The sequence below is a fragment of the Falco naumanni genome, chromosome 1, assembly GCF_017639655.2.
Source record: "Falco naumanni isolate bFalNau1 chromosome 1, bFalNau1.pat, whole genome shotgun sequence".
Lineage (NCBI taxonomy): Eukaryota > Metazoa > Chordata > Aves > Falconiformes > Falconidae > Falco > Falco naumanni.
Window position 1 is genome coordinate 44,011,863 of NC_054054.1, and position 10,088 is coordinate 44,021,950.

The 10,088-nt window shown below is 53.7% G+C and overlaps 1 protein-coding gene across 1 annotated transcript; it reads left to right on the forward strand.

Moving 5' to 3' along the window:
* The first annotated feature begins 2,981 nt into the window (after positions 1–2,981).
* FOXI3 (forkhead box I3) lies at positions 2,982–6,327 on the forward strand. Its single transcript, XM_040591325.1, has 2 exons — positions 2,982–3,733; positions 4,898–6,327. The coding sequence occupies exons 1-2, from the start codon at positions 3,034–3,036 to the stop codon at positions 5,485–5,487; spliced, it is 1,290 nt and encodes a 429-aa protein (XP_040447259.1). The 5' UTR covers positions 2,982–3,033; the 3' UTR covers positions 5,488–6,327.
* Positions 6,328–10,088: the final 3,761 nt, after the last annotated feature.

A 10,088-nucleotide genomic window follows, 5' to 3' on the forward strand; every position in this document is an offset into this window, starting at 1 on the left:
GCCTGTACCTACACGTTCAGAAGAGCAGGGCCTTAGAGGCAAAGACAGTGTCTTCCTAGGAGGCAGAAAAGTGCCTGCCACATGCACGACAAGGACAAGCACAACACCAATGTGAATGATGTGGCTAGCACAAGGCAAGGATGAGGAGGACCTTGCTTAACTGCAGCACTTTTCCTCAGGAAGCCTTGAAACACTTTCCAGGGCAGCTGGCTGGAGAGGTTTGCACATAATCGCAGCTGGCTGGGGATATGGTTCAACCCCAACTCCCGGGTGCCATGGGCTCCTCTACCAGCAGACATCGCTACGACACTCGCAATGCCAATGCTAAGGAATGTCCCAGCAACTCAGTAATAACAGAGTAATTTCACAGCTTTGCCCAAGCCCAAGCCCAACCCCAAATCTGCTTGCAGTGATGGACAGGAGCCTCAGACTCTTACCTTGAAACTGATTTCAGTTTTGCGTTTTGGCACCTCACTTGCCAGCTTCTTGGTGCGTTTCTGAAAGGCAGATGTTTCCCGGAGCTCTCTGGAAAAAAGCAGCATTTAGAAAGCGGACAGGCAGAGTGCTGGATCTGTTCACACTGCTCTCCTCATGCCTTGGCAGAAGGGAGCAGCAACAGGTTTGTACTGAGAGCTGATGATGTTTTGAGGCAACACTGCATGCTACTTGCAGGATAAATGCATTAAGAAAATTAAACATTTTTACAGCTGTCACACCATCAAAGCTTTATTCTCTCTGCTCTTTAAATTAGGTGTTGGTTTGCATATTCGTGCCGTCCCAGCTATGCAATAACCTCTGTAAAAGCTATTTTTGTTTCACGTTCCTTACTATTTGGTAAAGCAAACGAGTTTTCCGAGGACACGCGTTTTTATTAGAGCTAATCCAGCATTATTTTCTCACCCTTTTCCTTTGTTGGAAGCGGAGAAATCAACTAAAGAAAACTCGAAGGCAGCATACCATGCCTCTGAGGGAAACTGCCTTCCCCGCCTCGCCGTAGCTGGACTGTTCCTCTAGATGGCTCTGCCTTTGCCCAAATACAGCAAATCCCGCCAGCAAAAATAGCAATTTCAAGCGATAAGGCAATACCACTGACTGCTCCTCTCCCTCCTGCAACGAATGTGGTTTTTTTGAGCAAACGGATAAACACAGATTTGTTGTAATTTTAGAGAATAACATTTTCGGCTTAGCTCTTCAAACAGAGAGGGAACCTGCTTTTTAAAAATCTACCTGCTTCTTGTCCTTTAAATGTCCTTTCCAGCTGTGATTTCCCCTCAGACTGCTTGTTTTAGATGCCTGTTGTCCAGTCAGACTTCAAATCAGCATCTTCCAGTGCCACCCTCCTCGAAAGAGATGCACAGCTGTTATAGAGGCAAGGAAGATGAGAAGGGAAAAGTCACCTTGCAAAACATAATATATTTTTTTGTCCTGTTGTTCTGGCTATCCAAATACACACAGTAAGCTCTTGCCCCAAAAGACGCAAAATAAAATAATCAGCAGCAATAGTGACAGAAACAAAATAACAACAGGAAAAAAACCCACCACCAATCCCCCCAAAACCCCAAAAAAGAAAAACCCCAAAACCTCCCCTTATGATGAAAGGAGGAAACCCAAAATATTAATTCTTTATCACACTCACTTCTAAGTGTTCTGACTCCAAATTATCTGTCCACTTGTTTTAAAACGAAATATAATGGTGACAATCTTCCAGTCATTACATCCCTGCTTAGATCACAAGTGGGATGAAAACCTGGGATTGGAGGTAGTCTGGGAAAGCTGCCCCGATTCAGCTTCACTAATTTATATGTGCATTATTTTATCGAAGACATAAAACACCAAGACTGTTCTCAAAGGCTCCTCTCTCCCCCAAATCCCCATGTCAAACAAAGACGCCCGGCGCTTGCAACCCCGGGGAGAGCACTTCGCGTCTGTACCTGGAAAGGGAATTTTTAGGCATTTTTACCAGGAAAAAACTGAGCAACAATTCCGTTTAAGACCCGGGGATTTACGTCTCCTGAGCGACTGACAAAGACTCTCCAAATTGTCCCGCACCTTTGACCGTATTTTTCTTGTTACACGTGTGGGTCCGACCGAGTGCTCTGCCTCGGAGGAAAAGGAATTGCCGGAGCGGGTCCCCCTAGAAGCCCCGGGGTGTCGCGATCGTGACAAACACCGAGAGCTTTTGCTCGGCACAAGGATGCCCCTGCCCTCAAGCTCCCCCGAAGCACCAAGGCGAAAATCAACTTTTATTCATTAAGTCGCGCCCCGCGACTGTCAGCCCTTCCCTCCCGCAGTTAGGAGCGAACATGCCGATGTTGGTTGGTTGTTTAATTTCGGACAATTCCCTTATCCGAAGCTAATTAACTGCGATCTCAGCCCCGGCCGTGTGAGACGGGCGGCAAAATTACACATAAATACGTTCAAGCGAATTTCAGCCTTCGCGTTCCCGTCGGGGCAACCGCAGCGATGCTAATCTCCTCCAGCCCTCAATTTCGGGGCCGGTTTAAGGGATCAGGGACGATCGTGGGAAAGGGGGATCGGATCCCTGAGAGCTGGGTCAGCGCGGGGAGCCCCGGTGAGGGGGCGCCCGGGGCGGAGGGCGCCGGGGCAGCGCGGAGAGCTCCCCCCCCCCCCCCCTCCCACCCGGGACGGGGGCGCAGCCAGGGCTAGGGGGGGCCGGCAGGCTCGGGGATGCTATCCCCGCCGTGCCGACAGCCAAATCTCTGGCGCCGCCCGCAGCTCCCCCCGCCGGTCCCTCCCCCATGGCCGCTTTTGGGGCCCGGCCTTGCCCCCCTCCGCCTCCCGCCCCGGCGCGGAGCCGCGCTACTGGCTGCTCCCTGCGCGCCGCCGCCGCCCGCCCAGCCCCGGCCGCGGGCGGGGAGGCCGGGCGCGCAGGAGCGCCTATAAGGGCACCGCGCCGCAGCCCCCCGGGATTTTTTGGTCTGGGGCCACTGGGGCCGCGGGGGGGGGATCCTGTCCGCGGGAGAGGACGGGAGCGGGGGGGGGAGCGCCGGCCGCCCTGCATGGCCAGGGATTATGAGCGCCGGTGAGTTGCAGCAGGCGCAGCCCAGAGCCTCGGCGCCGGCGGCCGCCCCTGCGCCCCCGCAGCCCCGCAGCGCCCAGGAAGCCCCCGACATGGCGGTGTACTGCAGCGAGAACTTCAGCGTCTACCCCCAGCCCAGCCTCCACCCGCCCGGCGCCGCGGCCGCCGCCGCCGCTGCCGCCGCCGCCGCCGCCGCCGCCGCCGCTTCCTCGGGGCAGCGGGCGGGCGGGTACGCGCTGGGGGACTACGGGGCGCCCGCCAACGCCGGCTACCTGTGGGGCATGAACAGCCCGGCGCCCTACCTGCAGGGCCCGCCCGGCTCCGCCGCCGCCGCCGCCGCGCCCTTCTTGCCGCCGGCCTCGTACGGCTGCTCGCGGGGCGGGCAGCTGGTGGGCTCGCCCTCGGCGCCCGGCTCGCCGTCGGCGGGCGGCGCGGAGCTGAGCTGGCTGAGCCTGGCCAGCCAGGAGGAGCTGCTGAAGCTGGTGCGGCCGCCCTACTCCTACTCGGCGCTGATCGCCATGGCCATCCAGAGCGCCCCCGAGAGGAAGCTCACCCTCAGCCACATCTACCAGTACGTGGCCGAGAACTTCCCCTTCTACAAGCGCAGCAAGGCGGGATGGCAGAACAGCATCCGCCACAACCTCAGCCTCAACGACTGCTTCCGCAAGGTGCCCCGCGACGAGGACGACCCCGGTGAGGCCGCCGCGCCGAGCGGGAGGGTGGGCTGGGCCGGGGGGGCGGCGGACGCGGGGCCCGCGGGGCCGCCGGCACCACCGTGAGGAGAGCGGGCGGCAGCGGTGCCCTCGTCCGGTGGGTCCCTGGTCCTCTCAGGCCGGGTGCTGTGCGGAGAGCGGGCTGCCTTGGCCCCTCAGGCGGGGCGCTGTGAGAAGAGCGGCCCCCCTTCGCCCCAGCCAGGCCCGCCGCTGTGAGGAGACCGGGCTGCATTGTCCCCTCGGGGCCGCCGCTGTGAGGAGACCGTCCCCCTTCGCCACCCTCGGCCCGGCGCCGTGAGGAGACGGACCGGGCTGCCTCGTCCCCTCAGGCCGGCCGCTGTCAGGCGACCGTCCCCCTTCGCCCCAGCCTGGCCCGGCTCTGGCCCCCGCGGGAGGTGTAGGCGAGGGGCGGCCGGCCCCAGCCCTTACCCCCTCCCCGAGCAGGCCGGGAGTGCCGGTTGTGCAAGACCCGGCTCCTTCGCCCGTGATTCACGGCGCCCCTCCCTGCCCGGCGCTCGCCGGCCTGGCCGCGGGGCACAGCCGGTGCCCGGGAGTGGGCGGGGGCGCGCCCGGACAGTGCCGGCCCGGCCCGGCGGGGAGCGGACATGGTGGGGCCACTGCCTCTGTCAGGCCCGGGCACGGGCAGGGGACAGCTAGTGCCACCGCAGCCCCCTCATGCTAATCCTTGGGTGTGGGGCAGCCTGTCTGCAGCCCCCAGCCCCCAGCGCTGCTGGCCCCTCAGCCTACCTGGGTGCACCAGCCCGCCTTTCCCTCAGCCCCTCTAAGAAAAGCCATGGCAGAGGCACTGTCGTGTCACCTACTGCTGAGATTGCTGCCCTGCTTCACATTTCCTTCGGCCAGGTCTGAGGCAGAAGTGCAGATCCTCCAGGGAGGTTCACACTCTGTGATGGGGAGCTTCTTCTCTGGGTGGCCTTCACTTGAGCATTGAAGGGATGGAGGTGATGATGTCCTGGAGCCAGGTTTTGTGCCTTTGTACTGAACAACAGATAGAGGAGGAACAAGTGTAGGGGAGATGTGCCTTCTGTGCCGATCAGACAAGATGTAGATATTGCTCATCTGTGTGCGGTGGGGCTGTCTGTCACCAAAGTTGACTTACTTTCTTGTTTCTCCCGTTTTCCACCAGGGAAGGGAAACTACTGGACCTTAGATCCCAACTGTGAGAAGATGTTTGACAATGGGAACTTCCGTCGCAAACGCAAACGGCGCTCTGAGCCCAACACCCCCGCGACTGCGTCTGCAGCCTCCTCTCTGGGGGGCCTGAAGGCTGAGGAAGAGCGACCCATCCCAGCTGCAGGCAAACCCTGTGGAAACAGCCCACCCCCAGAGCTGGACCCCTCGCCTTCTGCCAGGGACCATCCCAAAAGCTCCTCTCCCTCCAGTATCATTTCATCCACCCCTAGCTGCCTCAGCACCTTCTTCAGTGGCATGAGCTCCCTAAGTGGTGGAGGCAGCCGGCTGACAGGGGGTCTCGGCAGTGACCTGCATCACAGGAACTTCTCTGCTGGACAGCTGAGCAGTGGCACTTTCACCCCTTCCAGCAGCTCTTCTCAGGAGGTGCCTTCACCAGACCAGCTGCAGCGGGTTGCAGGACCTTCCCCTGCCTACTACAGCTCCTTCCATCCCAACAGCAGCAGCCAGGGAGCCCAGTACAATCACTACTACAACTTCACGGTTAATAGCCTCATCTACACCCGGGATGGAACGGAGGTGTAGGATGCTGGGGCAGTTGGCTGGTGACCACTGCAAAGGGAATGGGAGTTGCAGGTGTATCTGGCAGCATGGAGGACCATATGCTTTTGCGAACAGCATTTCAATGTGGACACTTCCCAGGAGTTTTTCCAGGAAGACAGATCTTCTCACCTTTCAAAATAAGAACAACCCCTTAAGCACCAGCAGAAGGCAGATGCAAAGTCTTTTCCCCGTCCTGGAAAATGTTAGGTGGTTTAGGTGGCTTTCCATCTAGGTTCTGCAGATGAAAGCAAACTGAATCAATGTTTCGAGAGGTTTCTAATCCTGAATGTAGAGTAAGAAGTTTTAGAACTATAACCACAAAGCGGTATCAGCAAGAGCCGAGTGTAGACATCCAGTGAGTCTTAGAAGAGAACAGGAAAAAAAAATGAAGAGATTTCTTATGAAGTGCCTTGTACAATGTATTAAAAAACTGTTCTGCCAGCAATTGCCTCTGTAAGCCCTTGCTTTCTGCCCTGATCCTGCAATATGTAATGCACAGGGGGAGATGCTGTGGGTAAACACCCACCCAAAACCTCCTCGAAACCCACGGAAGTTTGCTCTGCTCTTCCTGTGTATGACATATTGTACAGCCAGGGCCGTGTCTTGTAAAACGATCTTTTTCCCTGAGCTTAGTACCAAAGATAACTCTAGCCATGCAGCTTTAGCACGAGAATAAACACTGGGGTATTTTTATACATATTTGTACGTAATGTAACTCTCCTGTACATATGTTTCTATGTGGTTTTATATTTGTAAATTATGCTCTGGAGCTGTACTTATTTATAATGTGTTTTAAACTTTGTTAAAGTTTATTTTACTTTGTTCCTCTTCTTTTTTTTTTTTTTTTTTTTTTTTTTTATTTGTTTTTATTTTTTTGTTGGTTTTGGTTTTGTTAGTGTATTAGTGAAACTTTTCAGGCTGAACAGCTGTTGGGAATAAAATGTTAACAATTGTTAGATTTTTGCTTGGTTGTTCCTCAGTATGTTTGAGGTATTTTAAAACTCTGTGGGAGACAGGTTTTGCTTTCACATGGTTTGGGATAAAAGGTACAAAGATTTATGAACAATTTCATCTGCGCAGTAGGACAGAAAAAAACCTGCTCTGAGCCCAAAGGAGACACATCTGAGCTGATTTGCAGCCTCTCATTGTCTCACTGTGCGGAGTGGGCACTCTGGGCTTTTTTGTTTGTTTTTGTCAATGGCCTGAATTACAGCTTTCCTTTTTCAGCCTGCTTTAGTGGGAGGAGGGGAAAAAAAGCTTCCAAAAGTAAAAGAAGCGGGGCTGGTTCCAGCGTGGTGCCAGCTAGCAGGAGATATGAAGTCTGAGCTTGACTGTTGGCTCGATCCATTTTGCAAATCAGTTTTTCTAATAGGATTGCACCTGCTTAAAATGGCAGGCTAGTCGAGAAGTTGGACCTGTGAGCTAGTGGGTCAGGCGCTATAAACAGGTGCTCCTGAGAATCCTCCCTGATTCACGCTGCTAGGAAAGGAGAATCTGTCCTACAGCAGCCATTATGCCAGATGATCAACTCCCAATTCTTGCCCTTTGCATAAGCTGTTTGTTGGGCACTGTGTGTGGGTAGAGCATAAATATATATGTCTTCATGAGTAATGTAGCATCAATAATGAAGTTAAGCATGAAATCGCAGCTGTTTAACATATATGGATCTGCCATGATGTAAGGCCATCCCTGCAGGCTATTCAGAAAACAAAATTGTTGGCAGTGCTTCTTCACTGGCTACCTGCATAACATACAGGGTAGTGATGCAAGACAAACCACTGGCCTGATCTAAAATACAATGAAGATGTGACGAAACATCAGATGACTTCCATGCGCTTGGGAGTGGGACCAAGTACTTGCCCCAGCCCTGGCCAACCGCCATTTGTGCAATAGCAGAGACCAGTGGGTGGGTGGCGACTCCTGCCTCATCCCCCTCTCGCTCACCCCTTCCCAGCACAGATAACATCTTTTTGGCTTTAGGGGTAATTCCTCCATGTCTTGATTTTTGATTGTGACTCAGGTGATGCAGTGGTAGTGATAATGGAAAGGAAAAGGCAGACTGCCACTAGCAAAAAGGCAAGGTGGGCAGTCTTGTCCTGCACCAGGTGTGGAATAGCTTTATTTGGATTTCAGACTGCCGAGTTTGATCTAAAAGGGGCAGAGGGATTCCCAACACCTTTAAAAGATTTAGAGCCAGTCCTCAAGTAAGCCAGGAACTGCTTACTCAGGCGTCTAAGCGGCCGTTGCACCCCTTGTCTGCTCCACCAGCCTGTTGTCAGACCTTAGCAAGCAGTGGGCCAATGTGGGACACTTGCATGTGTCCAGTTCATGTTCTTCCACCTGGATTTGTTTCAGGATTTATCCTCTGCCACTTCCATCAGCTGTGTGTTACTACAGACAGTACCCATGTTTGCTCCTGAGGATCCCAAGTCACTGGCAGATTGGTGTTGCTGTGTGCTCTGCCTCTGGCGGTATGTCCTCAGCAAATATCCCATGGCTCAATAAACGTTCTCAAGCCACATCAGCTGGGTGGTAGCATAGCCAGAACCTACCAGAGCACAGCCAGGGAGGGGATTCACCCACCGCAGTGCTCCAGCCCTGCTCCTGAGCAATGGTGGTGGGCTTTGGGGAGGTTTTGGCACATCTAGCTGTCCCCAGTGCACCTTTCCTGCCATTAGCGCCAGATCCTGCTCCCTCCAGGGAAAGTCAGCCCTTCACTAGGAGCAGGGCCCATGGTCCCTGCTGCCGACACAACCACCCCAAAGGCTGGTGTGCTCCAGTTAAAGCATTCTGCCAAAGGGACACCTGAGAGCAGGTTTCAGCAAATAGACACCCAGTCTGCAGAGAGGAGCCAAGTGAATGAGCTAATGGCAGCCTTTTAGGTTTCCTTTTGTCATTAAAAGAGACACTTCTTTTAGCAAATCTTGGGAGAGGGAGGCAAGAAGATTGAGTTTAATGAAAGGCACTTAAAAGCAGCAGGGCTATTGTCATGGGCTTTGGGGGTTTGCTGTGATTCCTCCATTGAAGGAGGGGTAAAACAAAGGCAATTAGCCTGCTGGTCCCACCCTGAGAGTCCCTGCTCCCCTCTAAATGCCAAGGCCGTGCCTGGGATGGAGTGCCTGGGATGGATTCTCCATGACAATGAGCCTCTTCCCAGCCTGGGTCAGGCAGTAGCCCAGCAACCCAGGGCATAGCCTGCTCCAAAGGAAGTCAGTGGAGAAATGTCCTTCCCTTGGAGAGACGCTCCAACTTCAGGACTCCATCCTCTCTGCTCTGGCAGCCATCGGAATTCCCTTGTAAAGTGACATCTTTGAGGGAGCAGTGTTCTCATGGAGGGTAGTTGGGAGCCCGCAGATCCCAGCTGCTGGACCCTAAAGCTAAGTGTTGCAGCAAGTCTCATCTTCTTTTCTCCACTCTTTCTAGAAAGATGCCACCTCAACCGGGCAAGGCCGATGCAGTGCAGTGGTACTTAATGTGAAACCACGGTCATGCTGATGACTGCAGCCAAAGCTGCCTGGTACCTCTGCCCTGTGCTGCCCGTACCCTCCAACACTCCCAGCCAGGGACTGTGGCTCTTCCAGCACACACAACTACTAAAAAAGGCAGTCCCTCCTTGAAAAGAAGTACAGTCCAAAGGCATTTCAAGAGACACGTTGGATCGGTAACACAGATGCTTGCTGGCTCCTACATGTGGCACTTCTCCAGGATGGGGTCGTTTAATTTTGCTCAGCGCTGGCCTTATCGACATGCCAGCAAAGGTTCAGGCAGGCACCCACTGCAGGTCTGCACTTGAGCTACTCCACAGTACAAAGGCTTTGCCAGTACAGCTGGATCAGCCCAGTCCCCTAAAGGAGACCCAGCTCCCATCAACAAAGGAAACTCTTGTGCCAGTAAAGTTAAAGCCCCCACCCCCAGCAACACCGAATATATTGCGGGGCGGTGGGAGGGGATTCAAGAGGCAGAACACAGCCACCCGCGCTGGGTTTCATCGCCCGCCAACTCTTTTGGAAATAGGGCTTCAATTACTGCCACTGGCCATGGACTGTGGTTTGCATCTCCTCTGAAGGAGGCAGCTTTTGATTTGCCCTGTTGAGGGTGATTTTTCCCTGAAATCTTTAGGAATAGTTAAAAAATATAGTTGCATTCAAGGAAACTGCAGATATCCTGCCCTTGCCCTCTCTATATTTCTAGTAATGGAAAACCTTCATCAGACTTCTTGAGATAAGACCCCACAAGCCCCACAGGTCTCACCTGACATTCAATGTGATGTATCTCAGTTCTTCCCTGCTCATTTATGGAAGGTGGTCCTGTCAGTCTTGTTTTGATAGCACACAAAATAGGAGGGACAAAACCTCATCTTGTAGCTTGATCTAAGATGAGAATCAGGCCTAGCTTATGGTACATGGATGGCTGATGCTTCAGCTAGATAGACCTCTGCCTCTGCCAGATGGAGACTGCAATTGTTGGGAAATTGTTGTTTCTCCTTAGACTTTGGGAAAAAAAAAAAAAAAGACGACTAGTTTTATTGTCCTGTTAGAAAATCCCTCCAAAACAGGTTTTTATTTCCAATTATTGAAATTATT

Bases quoted from the DNA above. Each gene is read 5' to 3' on its own strand.
- FOXI3 (XM_040591325.1), top strand. From the start codon at position 3,034: ATGAGCGCCGGTGAGTTGCAGCAGGCGCAGCCCAGAGCCTCGGCGCCG. The intron at 3,734-4,897 runs GTGAGGCCGCCG...GTTTTCCACCAG, and splicing joins CCGCGACGAGGACGACCCCG to GGAAGGGAAACTACTGGACC.